The 21,985-nt window shown below is 42.9% G+C and overlaps 1 protein-coding gene across 1 annotated transcript; it reads left to right on the forward strand.

Moving 5' to 3' along the window:
• The first annotated feature begins 1,993 nt into the window (after nt 1–1,993).
• LOC141100010 (uncharacterized) lies at nt 1,994–20,130 on the forward strand. Its single transcript, XM_073588185.1, has 5 exons — nt 1,994–2,214; nt 5,061–5,169; nt 10,180–10,361; nt 12,661–13,034; nt 14,425–20,130. Exons 2-5 carry the CDS (start codon nt 5,102–5,104, stop codon nt 14,545–14,547), a joined length of 747 nt encoding a protein of 248 aa, XP_073444286.1. The 5' UTR covers nt 1,994–2,214; nt 5,061–5,101; the 3' UTR covers nt 14,548–20,130.
• The last annotated feature ends 1,855 nt before the right edge of the window (nt 20,131–21,985 follow it).

A 21,985-nucleotide genomic window follows, 5' to 3' on the forward strand; every position in this document is an offset into this window, starting at 1 on the left:
GTGGTGGGCTTTCTCCTTTTTTGCCGAATATGCCAATGTAATTGCGTTTCTGATCCACACTTTTGAGGTGTATGGAACAAAGCCATGTATGTATGTGTACAGAGCGTGGCCGCGTGTGTACAAGGTGTACGGAGCAGAGCAGCATGTGTACGAGGTTTACGGAGTGGAGCCATGTGTGCACGAGGTGTGCGGAGCAAAGCCTTGTGTGTACACGGCATACAAAGCTGAACTGTGTATGAGGTGTGCGGAGCCGTGTGTGTACAAGGTGTATGGTGGGGAACATTCATACCTCACAACCACCCCAGTGCCAGCAGGACAGTCCCGATTTTGAGTCTGCCCACTGCCCCGGCCGGGAGGTTACTTTTCCCGCGGACACAGGAGTACACGGTGGAGCCCTGAGGAGCACTTTAAAATTTGCACGTGACATTCCACCGGAAGTGACGTGCTGGAAGCTGACCGGAAATTAGGTAATTTCGGGAGGAGATTGTGACGGAACCATGGAGGCACTTCAGGGAATGCTTCAGATTCATCCTCCTCCGACAGCGCAGACAGCAGGATCGCCTTGGACTCGGGGATGTTGGTCATGTGAGCGGATCATGATATGTCCTGCACCAGGAGGCTCAGGTGGGTACTACAATATGAGCCACGCTGCTATAGTATCTTTATAGAATCTTTATTTCTTTCTTTCTTTCCCGTGTTCTTTCTTTCCCCTTTCTGTTCTTTCTTTCTCTCTGTTCTTTCTTTCCCATCTTTCACTCTGTTTCTTTCTGTTCTTCCTTTCTCTCTCTGTTCTTTCTTTCACCTCTTCCTCTCTCTCTGTTCTTCCTTTCTCTGTTTTTTCTCTCTCTGTTCTTTCTTTCCTCTTTCTTTTTTTCTCTCTGTTCTTTCTTTCCCCTTTCTTTCCCCTTTCTTTCTTTGTTCTTTCTTTCTTTCCCCTCTTTCTTTCTCTCTCTCTGTTCATTCTTTCCCCTTTTTTTGTCTCTCTACTTTTTTCTGTACCCTTTCTGTTCTTTTTATTTCTTTCGCTCTGTTCTTTCTTTCCCCCCTCTTTTTTTTCTGTCCCCTCTTTCTGTTTTTTATTTCCCCTCTTTCTTTCTATTTGTTCTTTCTTTCCTCTTTCTCTAATCTTTTTCTTTCTCTGTTCTTCTTTTCTTTCCCCTCTTTCTCTGCTCTTTCCCCGTTTTTCTTTGTTTTCTTTTTTCTCTTTCTCTGACTAGTACTGAGGAAAAAAAAGAACAATGTGCCAACAGTACCTGCCACTGTGCCCATAATGCCAGCCACTGTGCCCTCAGTACCGGTCAGTGTGATCAGCAGTGCTAAATGGGTGCGGTTGGGACATGACTAGATGTGAAATGGGTGTGGTTGGGAGAGTGGCCTACAATTTGCCACGATGCGCTGCGCCCCGCTGCAGCCTTTGTCCCTTTCATCTTCAAAAGTTGGAGGTACGCACTCTGCCGGCACCATTCTAGGCTATGGCCACGTAGGCCAGGGTTTCCCAACTCCAGTCCTCAAGGCCCACCAATAGATCATGTTTTCAGGATTTCCTTAGTATTGCTCAGGTGATAATTGCTTCACCTGTGCAATACAAAGGAAATCCTGAAAACATGATCTGTTGGTGTGCCTTGAGGACTGGAGTTGGGAAACCCTGACGTAGGCGCATGCGACCAAATTCGGTTTTGCAGCGGGTTTAGGCGTGGTACACACCCTTATAAGATGATAACTCTTCGTTATGCTGCAGTTGGCGGACTGTGCGGGAAAATACCTGAGGTAACATAACTTTATAATAAACCATATGTACCCCACATCTCACAGACACAAGGGTAATAATGGCGTACTGTGAGGTATAACACAGTGCTCAGCTGTATGCCTGCTGGGTTTAGTCACTGGGACACGGAGTACAGAGAGTAATGGCGCCGTCACACATGACGCACCGAGCCTGGCCGCACTTCCTCAAGTAAACGAAACTTAGAACGCTCGGTCAGTCGCGCTGGCTGAGAGGCTGGGGCGTGTCACGTGACAAGGAGCGCTGCCCTCCAGCCGCCATTTTGGGACAAGTCAGATATTGCGAAGCTGAGGAAGAGGTTACAGCAGCGGCGGAGGTCGTGTATACATATTGTGATATATCTGGCTGGTTCTTCCAGGTATATCCTTTATGTATACACTGCCTTCCGCAGACTATAACTGAAGCCCCCCGCTAGGAGCCCTCCTGGTCAGGTGAGCAACGCTTTCAGTTTCAGTGTTTCGGTTATTAACAAGGCGTCGGCGGCGTCTGATACTGAGGCGGATAGAGGCAGCCATCGCCGGGGTCCTCTTCCTCATACTGGGGTGATCTAGGGGCTATCAGGGGGCTCAGGTTGGAGAACGCGTGTCGCCCCCTAGTGGACAAACCGGGAATCGAGCCGTGTCCGGGGGCAATGGCCTGTACTTGGGACTGTTTGCGCCTAATGGGAGGCACATTCATGGGAAAACTACCAGATACAACCCCAACATCTCTTCAGAGCTATTGCCTATTTTTGGGCTGCACTTTTGATACGTCAGAAGTTTTATTATCCCTCTTAAAGTGATTTGTCTCGTGATATCTATAATATGGGATGATTTTTTTTTTTCTCACGTGTCATCTGCTTTTGTTGTTTTTCTGTTGTCGGCAGCTATTAATAATTGATAGCTTCCCATTTTACAGAATTGAAATGTATCTGTAATAATCAAATGTCTATGGCATGTTTTACTTTATTTTTTTTTCTCACGCTGAATACAGCTGAGAAAAAATCCACAGATCTGCAGGACCTCGCTGAATGTCATCGGCCCGAGTGCAATCCTATTGTTTCTTTCCATTATTACCACATTGCACGCCACCGATGTATACTCTATCTCACACAGTAAATTCCACACCAAAAATAATGGCAGAAGTTCTTGTTTGTACTGCTTTAAAAAAAAAAAGGAAATAGATAAAATGGTATATGGGACACGTACGACTTATTGACCAACAGAAACTCCAGCTTGTTAAACCGAAAATAAACCCTCATAGAAAATAACTGAGAGATAAACCTTCAACCTGTAGGATTGCCACTTGTTCCTAAGTAGATCTGCTTCTTTGCTCATAGTACATATTTTGCTTCCTGGATCAGTTTCAAATACGGCAGATGCTTACTTGACCACTTATATGTCAGAAGTATATGTTAAATATTTATTTTTCGTATCCCTTTCAAATGGGAGATTAAAGGATCCGTTTTCCATAGACTTCAAAGATAAAAAAAAAAAAAAAAGGATCCAGCTGAAATCATTTTTTTTAACTGACAAAAAGTTGACTGCACAAATCTTTTTGATGACAGATTGCTGCTGGATCCCTTCTATTGGATGATTACTGAACAGGACCATAGCTTAAAGGTACTGTCACACTTAGCGATGCACCAGCGATATGACGCTGTCAGGATCGCTGGTACATCGCTAAGAGGTCGCTATTGAGCTGCCACACAGGCAGATCTCACCAGCGACATAGCAGCGGTCGGGGGTCGTTACTTACCTGTCACACGAGGCGATCCTGACGTCCTCCCGTCGCTCGTCGGCGCCACAGGAAGCTGACGACGAGAAACGGCCCAGGACGTTCTCGCGCGATCAGCGATAACCAGCGGGGGAGCGGTCGGAGGTAAGTATCAGACATAGCGATATCGCTAGCAATATCACTATAGCGTCACAAAAACCAGTGACGTTATAGCGATATTGCTAGCGATATCGCTTAGGCTGCTTTCACACATCCGGCTTTTTGAATCCGGCACGATGCGGCGAAAAGTGTGAAAACTGGATCCGGTTTTGGCACATAGAATTTAATGATCGCCGCATCGTGCCGGATGGACATGCGGCGCCTCCCGTTTTTAGCCGAAAGCGGAAAACCTGCGCCGTCCGGCGTCAGTAAAAAGCGTTGCCTGCAACGTTTTTTGCAGCGCCGGAACGGCTTTTTCAACAGCGCATGCGCGGACACTGTGAGGTTTAACCCACAAGTGCCTGGCGAGCGCGCGTGTATCTCCCCAAACCCCCCCCATACCGCTGCCTCTCTCGTCCCCGGTGTGGCTCCTTTAAATGCTTTACAACCGGATCAGGTGCCGCATCTGCATCCGGTGTCATCGCTGCAGGCCTGATCCGGCGGTACGGCTTTGCGCCGCACGCCACCGGAGCAAACACACCGGATGTGTGAAAGCAGCCTTTGTGTGACAGGCCCTTAACATTGATCAGGTCTTCTGGAATGGATTCTAGCAATAGTTTGCATTCAAATCTGCAAAACTGGTTTTGTTAGATTGATTTGTTGCTCCCCTTGGGGGTAGGCTTTTGTGGCAGGGCTTGTCTTCCTATATATGGGGTGGTTCACATTGCGTTAGCGCCCTGCGTTTAACGCATCCGTTACACAGCGGCACTAACGCTATGAAATGGATGCGTTAACACACCCATTGGCCGCAATAATAGTAACACCTCCTAACGCATGCCGAAATTGTCATACGTTAGCGATGATGCGTTACTTTATGACGCACCCTTGAACGTGGTCTGCAGCGTTTTCGGGTGCGTCGGGTCTAGCGCACAGCAAACGGACGCGTTCGCTGTGCATAGACCTGTATGGCTAACGCATGGTAGTGAAATACTACCATGCGTTAACGCATACCGTTAGCGCTAGGGTACAAAAGATGTCAAAAATGACATCAGTGTTAGCGCATTCGTTTAACGGATCCGTTAAACGGATGTCCCTAACGCAATGTGAACTAGGCCTTAGACTGACCCACGCACACATTTTTGTGGGGACAAGAGCAAGGTCACTGTCCAATAGTCAAAGGTGTAAGCTCCATGAAAGCAACGTCTACTACTACTTAGAACATATTTGAAAATCTGCCAAATGCTGTCGGTGTCCTGCAACACTTATAAAGACTTAGTCTCCTGCTGATAAACCAGGATGGGGTAGGTTTGAATGTTGCTGGTCTGGTTTTCTGTTTCCCTAACATATGTAGCTTCTAATCTGCCTCCCTTCATCAGAATAACAGTAGAAATATGAATAATTTATTGTTGTTTTTTTTAAACAGAATTGGACTGACTGCATTGCTTTACTGGGGATAAATACGAAATGTTACTCTGCATTGACCACATAGAGCACTCCTCTTCATCCGATCAGAATTCCAAAGATACAGACGAGTAAGTGCATTATAACTGCTTCATACATGGATAGTTTGCTTTAGAAGTCCTGTGATTGCATATGGAGAGCAGTATTGCATGCACTTTATACAGGTGCTTTCAAGAATAGTCACTGTGTGGTCATGTTCAGACATGACAGGTTTGTGGTGCAAGATACTGCTCTGCTAATCCACTTCAGAATACAATACAAATGCAGCTCTGTCAAAAATTAAGAGACCACTTTCAAATGTTCAGTTTGTCTGATTTTTCTCTTTATATGTATCTTTTTGAGTAAAATGTAAATTGTTCTTTTAGTCTATAAACTTCTGACAGCATGTCTCTGAATTTCCAAGCAATAAATTTAGTTTTTTGTTTTTTTTTCTGATAAAGAAAACTGGTCAAAATTAAAAAAAAAAAAAAAAAAAAAAAACCCCAGTGCTTTCAGACCTCAAATAATAATACTAAGAAAACAAGTTAATAATCATTTAGAAACAACAATACTAATGTTTTATCTCAGGAAGAGTTCAGAAATCAATATTTTGTGGAATAACCATGATTGTTAATCACAGCTTTCATGCGTCTTGGCATGCTTTCCACCAGTCTTTCACACTGCTTCTGACGCAAAAATGTAAGCAGTTCTTCTTTGTTTGATGGCTTGTGACTATCCTTCATCCTCTTTATTACATTCCAGAGGTTTTCAATGGGGTTCAGGTCTGGAGATTGGGCTGGCCGTGACAGGGATTTGATGTGGTGGTCCTTCATTCACACATTGATTTGACCTAGCTGTGTGACATGGTGCATTGTCCTGCTGGAAAAACCAGTCCTCAGAGTTGGGGAACATTGCCTGAGCAGAAAGAATCAACTGTTTTTTCAGGATAACCTTGTATGTAGCTTGATTCATACGTCCTTCACAAAGAATAACCTGCCCAATTCCAGCCTTGCTGAAGCATCCTCAGATCATCACTGATCCTCCACCAAATTTCACAGTCGGTGCAAGACACTGTGGCTTGTACGCCTCTCCAGGTCTCTGTCTAACCAGTCCTCTATGGTCCAATCCTTATGGTGTTTGGCAAACTTCAGCCTGGCTTGGTAAGCCAAACCTCCGAATCCTCAATTTCAGTGACTATAACTCCGACTCCACCAAAATAGTCTCCGACTCCACATTCAGCGGCTTCTCTTGTTGTCACGTTGACAGAGCAGCATCTTTTCTTCTGCTTTGTTGACTTGTCATGACTGCTGATGTCATTTTGATTGACAACCGCTCCCCGCAGTTGGCCTGTTCTGTTGACGTGGAGCAACTGAATCGACGGCAGGAGCAGTAAATGACAGCTCTGAGCCAGTACAGAGTAGAACTGGTAGGTAGTTGCTTCTGTTGGCAACTACATGGCTGTATTTATAGTCCATCTCTGTCCCCAATCTCCTCTCTTTCCTGTCCTAATCTGGCTGTTCATCACTACAATGACACTCTTAGAAGCACCCTTGACCAAGTAGCTCCCCTCACCCTCAGAACCTCCAAACACAGAGTAAAAGAGCCCTGGCTCACATCGCAAACTCAACTTCTCCAGCGATGCTCCAGGAGTGCTGAACGCCTATGGAGAAAAACCCGCACACCAGAAGACTTCATCCACTTCAAATTTATGTTAAGAACCTATAACGCTGCCCTTCACCTTGCCAAACAGACCTACTTCACCACCCTGATCTCCTCACTAGCCAACAACCCCAAGAAACTTTTTGACACTTTTCACTCCCTCCTCAGGCCAAAAGCACAAGCCCCTATCACAGACATTTGTGCTGATGACCTGGCCTCCCACTTTACAGAAAAAATAGATAATATCCGTCAAGAAATCTGCTCCCAACCACCAAGTGCTGTGACTCCCATCCCTTCCTACATCTCCCCTGGCTCACTCTCCACATTTGATCCCATAACAGAAGAAGTCTCCAGACTCCTCTCTTCTTCTCGTCCGACTACATGCACTACCGACCCCATTCCCTCACATCTCCAGTCTCTCTCTCCAGTCGTCACAACCCACCTAACTACAATCTTTAATCTCTCCCTCTCCTCGGGCATTTTCCCATCCTCCTTCAAACACGCCATCGTTACTCCACTACTAAAGAAACCTGCTCTCGACCCATCTTGCACAAACAACTACAGACCAGTCTCCAATCTCCCCTTCATCTCTAAACTTTTGGAACGCCTAGTTTACTCCCGCCTTACCCGTTACCTCTCCATTCACTCCCTTCTAGACCCTTCACAGTCCGGCTTCCGCCCCCTACGTTCGACTGAAACTGCACTCATCAAAGTGACCAATGACCTTCTGACAGCAAAACGTAACGGTGACCACTCTCTGCTCATTCTTCTTGACCTATCTGTAGCTTTCGATACTGTTGACCACCATCTCCTACTCTCTAGGCTCCAGTCACTAGGCATTAAGGACACTGCACTCTCCTGGTTCTCTTCCTATTTCTCTGACCGCTCCTTCAGTGTTTTGTTCTCTGGCTCCACGTCATCTCTTCCTCTTGCTGTCGGGGTACCTCAGGGCTCAGTCCTTGGCCCCCTTCTTTTCTCTCTCTACACGGCCCCAATTGGACAGACCATCAGCAGATTTGGCTTTCAGTACCATCTTTATGCTGATGACACACAACTATACACGTCTTCCCCCGACCTTACCCCCGCTGTACTACAGAACGCCAGTGACTGTCTGTCCGCAGTCTCCAATATCATGTCCGCTCTCTATCTGAAACTCAACCTCTCCAAAACTGAACTTCTTCTGCTCCCGCCGTCTACTAACCTCCCTAAATCTGACATTTCCTTCTCCGTGGGTGGTACCACAATAACACCCCGGCAGCAGGTGCGCTGTCTGGGTGTTATGTTTGACACCAATCTCTCCTTTACATCCCATATACAATCCCTTGCCCGCTCTTGCCGCTTACACCTAAAGAACATCTCTAGAATCCGCCCTTTTCTCACTATGGAAACAACAAAAACCCTCACTGTTGCATTGATCCACTCTCGCCTGGATTACTGCAACGCTCTATTAATTGGCCTCCCCGTCACTCGACTATCCCCTCTCCAGTCCATACTCAATGCAGCAGCCAGGATCGTCCATCTGGGTAATCGGTACTCGGACGCGTCCGCTCTTCGCCAGTCCTTACATTGGCTGCCCATTCATTATAGGATCCAATTCAAAGTACTTGTTCTCACCCACAAAGCTCTCCACAGTGCGGCACCCCCTTACATCTCTTCTCTCATTTCTATCTATCGGCCTAGCCGATCGCTGCGCTCTGCAAACGACTTTCGACTAACCTCTGCACTAATCCATACCTCCCACTCCCGACTCCAAGACTTCTCCCGTGCAGCTCCTATCCTCTGGAATGCTCTACCCCAAGAAATCAGGACTATCCACAATTTGCATAGTTTTAGGCGCTCCCTCAAAACACACCTGTTCAGAGCGGCCTATCACATTCACTAATCAAAGTCATTCTCTGTGTAAGTGTGCGTGCGTAGCCCATTCACTATCTCCATCCATCCTTCACTCCTGCAAGATGGCTGGACCTTCATTGTAAATACACCATTGTAAATACACACCTGTACTCTGTATCTCCCTCACCTCATTGTAGATTGTACGCTCTCACGAGCAGGGTCGTCTTATTTCGTCTTATTTTGCTTTAATTATTGCATTGTTAGCGTTGTTACTTATGACTTGTGTTTTGAAACTGTTAAACTGTAAAGCGCTGCGGAATATGTTGGCGCTATATAAATAAAGATTATTATTATTAAAATGATAAATATTATGTATGTATGACCTGGACAACCCCTGAAGGGGCTCACTAAGACATACATTTTTCATTTACTTGTTTTCATGTTTTGTCCGTGATTTTCTCTGGAAGAGATTGTACCCCGTATATAGTCTTTGGGACTGCCCATATGCCCCTGCTTTTTTGCAGACAAAAGTGGTCCGCAAGATAACACACAGACATTTACTCTTTTTGATCCAAGTCATGGATCAATGCTTTGCAAGTCTTTTGAAAAAAAAAGACAGCACTCAGAAGCAATCTGGGCGCTGTTTTTTTACCTTCACTGTCTGTTTTATAGACGCATGGGAAAACTCCATTATTTTCTTTTCCTCCTTATGGATAAAACTGAAGAAGTTATTAGAATAAACTGAGACTGATAATTGATCTTGCATACAAGAAAAGTCACTATAACGTCTGAATGAGCTTCAGGGTGCCTTTACATTGTCCAATTATCATGAAGGAGCGGTCCTAAAAGTGCTTGCTTCCTGTAAGTGGCTGGTGTAAAGAGGCTTCCAATCACCAGCCGTAGAAGCAGAACTCTCAGTTGTCTGCTAAAATAATTTTAAAGCTTACTTAAAAATTGTTCTCGGCAGCGCGACATCTGATGTAAGCAGGATCAGCATTGCCAAAATCAATATCATCCTTTCTACACAGAACGATCTATTATTGATAGTTCTGTGCACATTGTAATCGCAGTTAGCCTTTATAAGCGGCCTTATTACAGGCTATAAATGACCGCAGATCAAACTTGTAGCTTATCTATGGTCAGGTAAATGAGACCATGTAGTTTTCCCTACCAGATTACTGCATAATGTAAAGATTACAGATAAGTGAGTCAATTTGCAGGGCAGAGGTCTAGAGGCCACGTTGGTATTCATTGCCTGCCTGCAATCTGCATTCTATCTGCTGGAATCCCAGGTGCCTCTTCTGATTAGTAGGCCCTGCATGATGCCCTGCTTGTCACACCCCAGCAATGACGACATGACGTGCCAGCCCTGCATATCAGAAGAAGTTCACAGGCCTCCCATCCAGTGGCCGCTGGATACTGAGTTGGCTGCTGGTCCAGGCTATTGTGACTCTCTATGCTCCTCTTTAGTAAAAAATTAAATTTTCCTAAATGTATATCATCAAAGCAAACAGAACTGTGATTGCTGCTTTGGTTGAAAATTAAATTAAATATATTTGTACATCTATGTATGTATGTGTTGACTGATATATGCATGTTACTTTCCATAGAAAAAATGGATTTCACAAGTTGTCTTACAAACCAACCAATGGAAATAAAACAAGAAGAGCACTCTCTAATTCTGAAGATCGTTCATCTATCCAGGAGTTATCTTCTCCAGACAGGATAGAAAAAGAATTCAACCAGTTTCACTTAAATGGAAAAGAACTCATTCAGATTCTGGAAAAAGATCGTAAGTATTGCGAATGATGCAAGTGCTAGCCTCTTTCAGACAAGCAGGGGTCATAGTAATGCCTTTATAGGTATCTGTGACGCTTGTAAATGCACTTTTACTTTTTAAAATCCGTTTCACCCGTACATCAACCCATGAAGCTGATGTCCGAACAGGCTATGAGAGCAGATGCACGGAGCTGTACATGAGCCTTTTTTGCGAAATGGAAAGCCTTGTGCCCTACCCCTTCCTCATTCTTGGCAATCAGAGGTGCTACACGGTGAGCCGCTCTGCGACAGAATGCTGGGAGTCTTCTGTCCTTATAGATTTATTACCAAGAGCACTACAGAGCCAATGATACACAGGATGTTCTGGGAGGTCAACAGATCTGTCAAATGGATGCCAATCGGGTGATTAGTGAGGGAGGGGGTGACTAAAACTGCAGATGGAGATTTCTACACATACGGGAAAACCAAGTTGTTTTTTCCATGTGCATAGCTTTTTTATTTCGGCACCATATTTCGAGAACCGTAACATTTTTATTTCTCTGTGAATTGGACCGAGGGCTTGTTTTTTGCATGGAGAGCTGATTTTTAGTGTTACCAGGTATCTACATATGCTTTGATTGCTTATTACATTTTATTTTATTTAGGGAAGTGAGCAAAAAAAGCAATTCTGGATTTCTGATTTGTTTTGTTTTTTTTGTATTTTCTCTTCTTCATTTGCTTATACCGATCGGATTAATTTCATGTTTTAATTGGACTTTTATGAACACTGCAATACTAAATGTTTTTTTATTCTTCCTTTAACGGCGTAAAAGGGGTGACATAAGCTTATATTTTTTTAGAACTTTTTTTTTTACACTTTTGGTTAGCCCCCTTACGGCACTTGAAACTTCGATCGTTTGATCACTTGTACTACATGCAGCAGTAGCACAGTATTGCTGTATACAGTGAAAATCTTGGTCTCCTATGGAGTGCAACTAACAGCTGAACTTCACAGGAGGACTAGGATGACATCAACGATGGTCTTCAGCAGACCCATGGCCGTCATAGAAACTCATTGGCTCACAGGTATTGGCACACATCCTATTGAAATGTCGCTCCCAGATAGACAGAGGCATTTAAAGGGAACCTCTTACCATGAAAATGCAATTTCAATTTGCAGGCACCATGTTATACAGAAGTGGCAGCAGAGTAGATTGATATATAAATTTGTGAGCAAAGAATTGGTAACACTTGTTCTATTCATTGAAACTTTTGTTCTCTGGGATTTTTGGTCCAGTGGGTGTTCGTCAGAAAGCCATCAGTGACTTCGTTTTCTTTATAAAATTATTCATATAGAGAAAAATGTCAGTCACAGATGGGACCGCCCACTGGACAAAAATCTCAAAACGTAGAGGATTAAGTTATTAAATGACTAAAACAGTTAAACGGAATCTTTTGTCACCAAACTGTTTGTCTAGTCAGCTCCCATTGCTCTATAACATGATGCCTTCAGACTGGACTGTATTTTTATGGTGGCTTGGAAATTATTGGGTGTCCTGTGCAGGGACTAGCACCCATTAGCAAAATGGGAACTTTTATTTTCTCCACATAATGGAGTGGCATGTCTTATAGCTGACTACTAGTGATGAGCGCAAGTGTTTGTTACTTACTTTTGTCTAGCATGTTTGAGTATGCACTGAATATTGTGGGTGCTCAAGTGACATGTTCAAGTTCCCTTTTTTTTTTCAGCTCATAAGACAGCCACAAAACATGCCGGGATTGTTCATGTATGTCAGGCAATCCCCGCATGTTTTGTGGCTGTTTTTTGAGCTGCGTAACAGGCAGGCGCGGGGAGATGGAACGTGTCACTAGAGCACCCACGATACTCTGTGCATACCCAAGCACCCTAGGCAAGCTCGAATGACGAGCACTTGTGTTAATCACTACTGACTACCACTTCATTCATTCTGCATGAGGTTGCCAGGAAAAGCAGAACGCAGTGACGTATGGAAAGGATGGAGTACAAGGTTGCACATGCACGCTGATGCCCCATTTTAATGGAATAAACGTTACCCTTTTGGTCGTTGAAGGTCCCTGTAGCTGGATCCCACTGATCAAGTAGTCTCTTATAGCAGAGAAGTGACTTTTTTGTTTTAACCAGACAGCCCTTTAGGTCTTTGTTCATGCTTATGGCATTGTTATGTTATGACCAACAGCCTCTGATGTAAGCGTAGACTTGGCCTAATTATCTGATTTCCCTTTTTCAGCATTATGTTGTTATTCACTGTAATAACGATATTTTTATAAATCTGATTGTAAAATCTGTTTAACAGCAAAGTACCTTGAAGCCGTCTCAAGATTTGTGCAAAGCCATAAGGACACGTCAGTAAAATGGGAAAACAGCGACTATTGCCTGCGGTTATGTGATCTTAGTGGCACTATTTACATGGGGCAGAAGTTTATGCAAGAAAGCTGGGAAGAGTGTTATCTCAAGAAACCAACCAAAATGCAGGTCTTTGGCACATTGGAAAACATTCAAGTCATGCTTCCTAGTGTGCAGTGGATCATACTTGTGGGAGAGGATGGATGTATATATGCTTATGGGGAAGAAGAGCTACATTTAATTGCAAAAAGCTTAAAAGAATTTGTAGAAAATGGCATGTCTAAAATTTATTCAACATTTGTGGATTCTGATGCCAGCGATGAGGTAAGATGTCATTCTGATATTTCTTGTCTACATTTGTCTATATTTCTAATCCTCATCTTCCCCCAAATTGCATTTTGGCTCTTCAAGTCTGAGATCAGCCCTAAGCTTGGTACCGGATTAAATGTATTAATTTCCAAAACCATTATTATAATTGGTTGTACCATTAACACATATATTGCTTATCCACCGTATAAACCATAAATGTATGATTGCTGAGACCTCGACACACCCAAAGAATTGGGGGTATCTTTAGTGAGCAAGTGTGTTCTCCATTGCTATTTAAAATTACTGTACAGTTCATGGAGCAATGATTGCACACTTATTTATTTTACTCATTTATATAGCGCCATTAAATCCACAGCGCTTTACAGACATTATCATCACTGTCCCCGATGGGGCTCACAATCTAGATTCCCCATCAGTATGTCTTTGGAGTGTTGGAGGAAACCGAAGAACCCGGAGGAAACCCACACAAACACGGGGAGAACATACAAACTCCTTGCAGATGTTGTCCTTGTTGGGATTTGAACCCAGGACCCCAGTACCAGCCACTGTGCCTCCCCACATGCTCACTAACGCTTTAAAAAGGAGACTTTGTAATTGGTGGGGGTTTGAATCTGTCATCCCCAGCCATCATACATTGATTACCTCTACTGTGGATAGGTGTTTATGCTACAAGCCCTTTAGTGTGACTATATGACTATTATATAAATATTGGTACATTCTGTGCTTGTTTTAGTACAATGGAGCTATAAATCTCTATGGACCTCAAATTATTTTGGCTTCACTCAGGAGCTTCAGTTACTGGACTTACTGAGCTAAATTGCCAGAATTTAATACCCAATGGTGCAGTCTTACTCGGCATTATCCCGCTGCCAATTTCCTATTTTTCATAGATGTGTATAAGATCTTCTGTATTTAAAGGAGTTGTCCACTGCTCAACCAATCCCTTTTCAATCACTATATTCCCTACAAGTATAATTGCAGCTATACTCCGGGCCAGCGTCATTCTTGCAGTGTCCATGTAGACTTTGCCGGGGCTCACTTGACTTTATGCCATGCGGAGTCTTGCAGCTAATCAGTGGCCACTGCACTCCACCCCCCCTTTCCTCCAGAGTTAACTGTCATCCAGAGAGTCAGAGCTGCAGCTGCTATCACTTCCTCCATATGTCAGATTTGTTTGAAGGAGGAGACAGTGAAACTGCTGCAGGGCTCACATAGCATAATGTTATGTGAGCCCTGGGAAAGCCAATGGCAACACTGCTAGGACAGCTCCAGAGGTGAGTATGTGTTTTTCTTTGGTGGAACATCTGGATTGAAAAGGGATTGTCTGAGAAGTGGACAACTCCTTTAAGGGTTTTGTTAAATTGTTTCCTTTATTATATTGCAGGAAGGTGAACCTGTGCACCAAGATGAAGAAATCCTGAAAATCAGACAAAGAACAAAGGATTTTGTAAACAAAAGTGCAAATGAGTTTGACGATTTCCTGAGTTTTCTGTCCTCAGAGCAGTAGCAATAAATCAGAAGAACCTGTGTTCTGCAGTAAAGGCTGAAGTTATGTCCTGCTCATTGAGACAAATGTAGTCTGGGTGAACATGACCATTATGGTGTTGCCACATTTCCATTCATGAACTAAACCTCACTGTAAACCTTGCTGTAGAACATAAAATGAATGCCTTTTTTGTGTGCCTAGCTCATTCAACATTAAATAGAAAGCCCTGCAGATTACTTTCTTTTAAACTTTCTGGCATTTTCTGATAGTTTATGAAAACAAGTATGACAAATAAAGGGTGCTCACTAGTGCAATATTGACTGGAAGGATATGAAAACTAGTGTGGGTGCAATACTAACCTTGCTATGTTGTGCAGGGAACAGGCCCAACTCAGAACACCTGGGAACTGCACCTCCCAGCAAGTGTAAGGCTACTTCCACAGATCCGGAAAATAATCTAAGTTTTAAATCGGCTGAAGAAAAACCAGCATGGAGATGGATGCTGATTAGATGGTAACATCTCAAATATTATTGGTTTATGCTTTTTTTTTTTTTTATTTGAAGAACTAACCATTTTTGAGACATTTAACTTTTAGTCTGCTTACAGGTAACGTATTTCTGTGGCCACTTTAGCGTCCTGATAATTTGCCTCCCTCAGTAATCAGTACAGCGGCCAAGTATGTATCACAAGGAGATGCCAGAGATTTTAAGAGCAAAAAAATTTCTGCTATTAGAAATTTATGTCCCTTTAATGTAGCAATAATGCTAAAGTTAGCCATACACATTAAATGGCTGTAGGCGGGCAGCTGTATCTCCCATACAGAAGATCACTTGGCTGTCCATCAGCTTTTCTGTGTTCTCTATGCCAGAATTATCTTTCAGTTTATCTTCCCTCTGAACAAAAGGAATTGGAGATTATATTGGTGACGTTGGAATTTAATCTCTGAAAGGACATTCAGGAGGCACTTTTGCACATTAGATGGTCAGCAGAAATTGGATTCCGTCAATATTCGCTAAGCATGTGTCAGCTCCTGATGGTGTATATCTATCCTGTTACAGAATAGAAGAACCACTATAACAAGACAGATATACGCCTTCCGGAGATGTCACCAGTGTAAGAAGCAGATCTATTTGAGCAAAGAGTCAGAGATGCTTTCTCGTGCCACTGTGAGACTATTGCTGTACTAATGTGCTACCATATATAATTTGTTTACAGCTAAACAGAAATGTTCCTTTTGAGGAGAAGAACTAACCAGAGAAGGATTCCTGGGAAGGATCATACCTAGGCACCCGAGATTTTTCGCAGAAATTGCAACTGAGATTTCATTCTGGGGGAGGGGCGGTCCCAAATGTGTACAATATGAGTAACACAGATTTTTGGGTCTCTTTACATGGACTGACTGGTGAAACTGTGGGACCGCTGATATGTAAACTTCCTGAACGGCGGTCGTTTAAAGGGAATCTGTCAACAGGTTTTTGCTACCTCCTCTTAGAGCAGCCTGATGATGACAGAGAATCTGAATCCAATGATGTGTTAATTAGATTACAGGGTGCAGCTGTTCTGACAAAGTTTTTAGATTTTTGCATACATCAGAGCTGAGGAAGTTAATCCCACCCACACCAGGCTCTGTATATACAGTGTCCATAGACAGTGAGGTGCTGGTCACAGGAGGAGGTGTGTCAGACTAGCATGCATGCAGTTGCTGTGCCCTAGCAATGATAAGCTCCTGGTGCTATTGCAAGCAAACAAAACCACAGAGCTTGATAAGAGGCATTTCTGAAATCTGTGTTTTAACCCCCTACAGCATGCTGTCTTCTGCTTAAAGGGAATCTGTCACCCCATTTTTCGAGTATCAGGTGCCGGCACCGCCATCAGGTGCTTATCTACAGTATTCTGTAATGCTGTAGATAAGTCAACCCTCCCGATGTAACCTGAAAGATAAGAAAAATTAGTTAGATTATACGCACCGGGGTGCGGTCAAGTCTTGGTCCGATGGGTGTTGCGGTCCGGCGCCTCCCATCTTCTAACGGTGACGTCCTCTTTCCTGCCTGTCTTGGCGCCTGCGCGGGTGCACTGCTCTGCCCTATTGAGGGCAGAGCAGAATACTGCAGTGCACAGGCGCCGGACCTCTCATGGCACCTGTGCAGTGCAGGACTCTGCTCTGCCCTCAACAGGGCAGATAAAGTATACCTGCGCAGGAGCCGAGGGAGAAACAAGGAGGAGGACGTCATCGCTAGAAGATGAGAGGGGCCGGACGGGACAGCGATACCCATCGGACCGGACCGAACGCTAGGGTGAGTATAATCTAACTTTTTTTTTTCTTATCTTTCAGGTTACATCGGGGGATTATCTACAGCATTACAGAATGCTGTATATAAGCCCCTGATGGAGGTGCCGGCATCTGATACTCTAAAAATGGGGTGACAGACTCCCTTTAAATAGCAAAAACCTGAGGACAAATTCCCTTTAAATACCTGTTTAGACCGGCAAACAATGCGCACTAAGCGATCTGTAATCGCTCCGTGCGCATAGACTGCCGTGGTTCTTGCCAGTGCAAATTATGTTTATACAAGAGAAAGAGAATGTGTTTGGTGTTTTTCATTATTCATGCAAAAGATAAACCAGCTGTTTGCCCCTACATCAATTGATTGGCAGCCAGTGTACACTACAAGTCAATTGCAAAATGAGTCTTTTTAGTACCGTTTGTTCATGATTAACTTGCGTTGTACATGCAGCTTTAGGGCTCGCCTGCCACTTGCAATTAAGTTGGATGAATGCAATCCGATAAAAAATCAGATTTCGTGCATACCAATTTAATTGAATGCTTCTGTTCTCAATGGTGTTTTTTTTGTTCCTTGCTTCGTATAAAGGCCCTTTTACATTTAGCGATGCACCAGCGATCCAACCAGCGATCCGACCCGGTCAGGATCGCTGGTGCATCGCTAAATGATCGCTAGTGAGCTTTCATACAGAAAGATCTCACAGCGATGCAGCAGCGACGCAGCGCACGATACTCACCTTTCACACACAGCGATCCTGCGTCCTCCCGCCCGCCTCCACGTGTCGCTGGACGTCACAGCAGGAAGCCTCAGCAGGAAGCGCCCGACGAGAAATGGAGCCGGACATTCTCGCGCGATCAGCGATGGACAGCGGGGGAGCCGGTCGCTGGTAAGTATCACACATAGCGATATCGCTAGCAATATCGCTATAATGTCACAAAACCAGTGACGTTTTAGCGATATTGCTAGCGATATTGCTTAGTGTAAAACCCCCTTAAGTCTATGGGTGCGTGTGAAACATCGCTCTGCACTCGGATATCAACACTGACACCGGCAGCAGAGGAGATGGAGAAATTTCTCCATATCCTCCGCAGCTGTGCTCCGATCTTCTCGTGCGATGGGATCCGGATCACTGGCACTCGGAGCCAAAGTTCATTAGCATATGGTATCCGATGCTTTTGCATTGGATGTGATACACTAATGCGACTCCTGCCTTATTCAGACATTCTAGTTTACTCTTGTAGCTGTTTTCGTTCTGACCCAAAGTCAGATATGCCTGATCACCAGTGAGGCCGAATTGAGATTTCGCCCCCAGATAATAAATGCTCGGAGAAAAGAATGCACACTGGTTGTGAGCAAGTCACTTTTCTGGTTTATTGAAACAAGAGGCAGTATTTTATACCATTTACAACAATGTAACTCATGTAGCCCACCTGTTACCCAGGTCATGCTGCCCTTTATTTACCATGTACCCAAAACATGTTCTTCCTGACTCTTGAAGACATTGCATATGAGATAAGTATAAAATCCTTGAACGGAGACTATAAGACTACAACATTATAAGAACAAATTCTAGCAATAAAAGGTAAAAAAAATTAACCCTTCTATATCACTCATGTAGAGATGGGGTGACAATCACTGAGTGCCACTAAACTGTATCCAGAGTAGTTTGTCATCTTTTTATTTATTTTTTTTTACTTCAGCTTCCAGACATGTTGCCTACCGTTCACCTGCTCATGGTGCAGTGTTTATAGCAGTTCAAGTAAGGGTACAGTCAGACAGCCATAAAAATCGGAATGAGATGGTAATGCATGATCTCCTGACCTGAGCGTGACCGCTTCATGTGTTTCTATTCAGATGTCAAGCACAGGTCAGGAAAGCCGCTGGCCAGTCAGTGCACTGAGTTCTGATCTTGCTCCAATTTATATGGCCGTCTGATGGCATCACTAGAATTGCTTTATTAGTGCAAAAGGAGAGGTTTTTTTTTTTTTTATTCACGACAGGGAACTTTTTTCCTTTTGCAAAATAGAGCAGTAGATCGGCCTGACTGCTACTCTGTTCATTCTCCGTAGGGGTTGTATGGAGTGCAGGTAGGGTAAGATCCCTGCTGCTTCATTCTAGCAGAAATAACATTTTCCCATAGAGTATTAAAAAAATTCTCTGTTCAGCCGATCGTTTCCAATTGGTCAGACCCCATTGACCAAAATGGTAAAACCCATCGTTTGGACTTGTTTTCACCGGACAAACGCTTTTAAAGGCTGATTTCCCAAATACGAACACAAATGAGGTGTAACTGTAGATGTTTACTAGATCCAGATCACTGTATCTTAATGTTAAGTGGATAACACATAAGTTTACATTCAGTTATATTATATATCGCCTACATAGTCTGCAGCACTTTATAGTTCAGATGATGCCTGCAAAATTAAACTCAGAGTAACAAAATATTGAACAATTGAAACAAGTGAAATCATGATCCTGCTCACAAGAGTTTACAATCTCGGAGAATAGGGATGATAGATAATATTAAAAGTGCTTGTTGGGCTTCCGGTCCTATTTTGTAATGTACTTATGCAGTTTAGCTGGCTTCTCTCACTAGCAAATACCTGTAATCTGCTTGGATCTGTTAAGTCATCCCATATTCCTATAACAGGACGTGTGCACATCCATTAATATTAGACGATTTGCGAAGTGCAGGGGCAGAGTATATAAAAACTGTCATCAGAATTTTGGACTGTGGAAGATGCATGGCCAATAATGGCTACACCAGACTTTTTTTCAATATTTTAATATGTGCAAAGATTGTAGATCGGTCAGATGACAACTGTACATGCTGTCAATTCCTCCACTGATATGTATACAGTGTCCATATCTATATCCATTTATAGTAGTGTACCATGCAGACAGTGCTGCAAAATACCATTGTGTGACGTGAAGAGCAGGATTGTTACTCTGTTAACCATCTGATACATAAATGTTGCAAATAATATGATCAGGAAATCACTTGTACTCTAATCAGTTTTGGATTATTGTAATGTATTAGCTTGTGTGGTATTTTCTGTCTTTCATTGTTATATATGATAACTATAGCCTTGATTCATGCGCACAGAACTATACAGTATGTGAGAGTATAAGAAGGGTCTATTGCAGATGGCATCTTGCCCTTTACAAGTGCTGTAGGTTTTTCCTCTTGAGCTGTTTGTAATGGAGGGTATTTCTTAATGATCATGTTAGTTTTCTAAAATGGTGTTGATGCACATACATATATTATTTTTTATATTTTTACAAACTTTTAAAGAATTGCTTAATAAACAATTAAACCAGGTTTTGTTTTTTTTTTATTTTTCTTTTTCATTCCCATACATAAACTTTTTCAAATGTGCTATAAGTCAGAAATGTGTACAACACAATACTTCACAACATATTCGGTGAATTTTCATATGTTCTAAAATGAGAATATGAAACTGCTGTCTCAATTGTTTTAACATTCAACTCCAGATGTGACTTGTCTTAGGATTGTAGACATTTACATCTTTTTTTTTTTTTTTTTTTTTTTTGTGCTGCTTCAAGAAGCTTAGTTGGCAGCAGTGAATTAATATACAAAAAAATTCTAAAAAATGGAGTGTCTTCCTCTTGCAGATCTTGAAAAATGTGTGATGGGAAATGGTGCAAACAAAATATCTGCCTGGAAGATATTTCCAAGATCTAACTATTGGAATGACAGCAGGTCGGTATTAATGGCTTTACTGAAGTTCAAAATCTACTTTAAAGGGAATCTGTCACCCATTTTTTTTAGATATAATGTAAAGATATCATTGAATTGTGTGTTACCTAAGTATTCTAGTCGTACTTTTGATCCCCCCTGTCCCCGCACCTTTGATGCATAAATACCTATTTTATCACTCTTCCGATGTATGGAAATTGCCCCGGTCCGATGGGCGTGGCTTATTCTCTTCCCCCACACTTTGGCTTGCTGGGCGTAATTTCTTCTGTGAATATCACAGATGCCGTTGTTTATTCGCTCCTGAACATTGATAAGGCCGCTCGCGCTTGGGCAGTATGCTTTGCCCAACTGTGTGGAGGGCCGAACCACACAGTTGGGCAAAGCAGGGAAAAATACCGGCGCATGCGCAGTAGCGATTATATGCTTTGCCCTCAGTTGGGCAAAGCATACTGCGCAAGCGCGAACGGTCTTTTCAATGCGCAGGCGCTGACATACTACGTAAACGCAAGACTAACAGTAACTAAATACGCAGAGCAAGACGGTGGGGGGGATAAGCCACGCCCATCGGATCGGACCGCAGCGATTTCCATACTTTGGAACAGTGATTAAAAAAGGTATTTATCCATCAAAGGTGCGGGGACAGGGGGGATCAAAAGTACGACTAGAATACTTAGGTAACACATAATTCAATTATATCTTTACATGATGTCTCAAAAAATGGGTGACAGATTCCCTTTAAGGAAAAATATATTGATAACGTAAATGAATCACCTGTTAAAAGAACATAGTAGGAGTATCTTAAAACTGTCGACTTCCAAAAGCTGTATGTCAAGAAATTAGCAACAGCTACAGACTAGTGAAGAAATTCATCATATCAGACCTCTTTGGTGTAAGAAAAAAAGATATGCCTTGAAGATTGTGGGGAATCTGTCCACGCATAGACATTCTTGTCACATTGATGTCATGCTAAAAAAAAACAAAACCCAAATTGTAGAGTTCTGGCTCTTGATCTTTTCCAATCTTTAGTTGAATGTGATCTTAAATCCCTCTATGATAGTTAGAATTCATTCTTTTCGAAAATATCTCTTCACTGATGAATTTGATGCTGTGAAATACTTACATAATCAGAATGTTGTAGTACGATAATCGGACAAAGCTGGTTGTGTTATACTTCTGGACGCAACTCTATATTTAAAACAAGCACTTTATTTTTTTATATATGATAAAAATAACTACTACTCGACCCTACTTTGCATAATTTTTTAAAAAAACATGTCGTGGTGGGGGTGTCACTTTAAATACAATTAAAGCTAAAAATTACCGTATTTGCTACCAGATCAACCAATTCTCCCTATAGTTCATGGTTTGCCTAAATCCCATAAAAATACATTTCCTCCATTACGTCCCATCGTCTCTGAGATTGGTTCTGTCAATAAAAAACTTGTTGGATGAACAC

This window comes from Dendrobates tinctorius, unplaced genomic scaffold, assembly GCF_039654945.1.
Source record: "Dendrobates tinctorius isolate UK_male_01 unplaced genomic scaffold, ASM3965494v1 ptg000103l, whole genome shotgun sequence".
NCBI classification, from domain to species: Eukaryota; Metazoa; Chordata; class Amphibia; order Anura; family Dendrobatidae; genus Dendrobates; species Dendrobates tinctorius.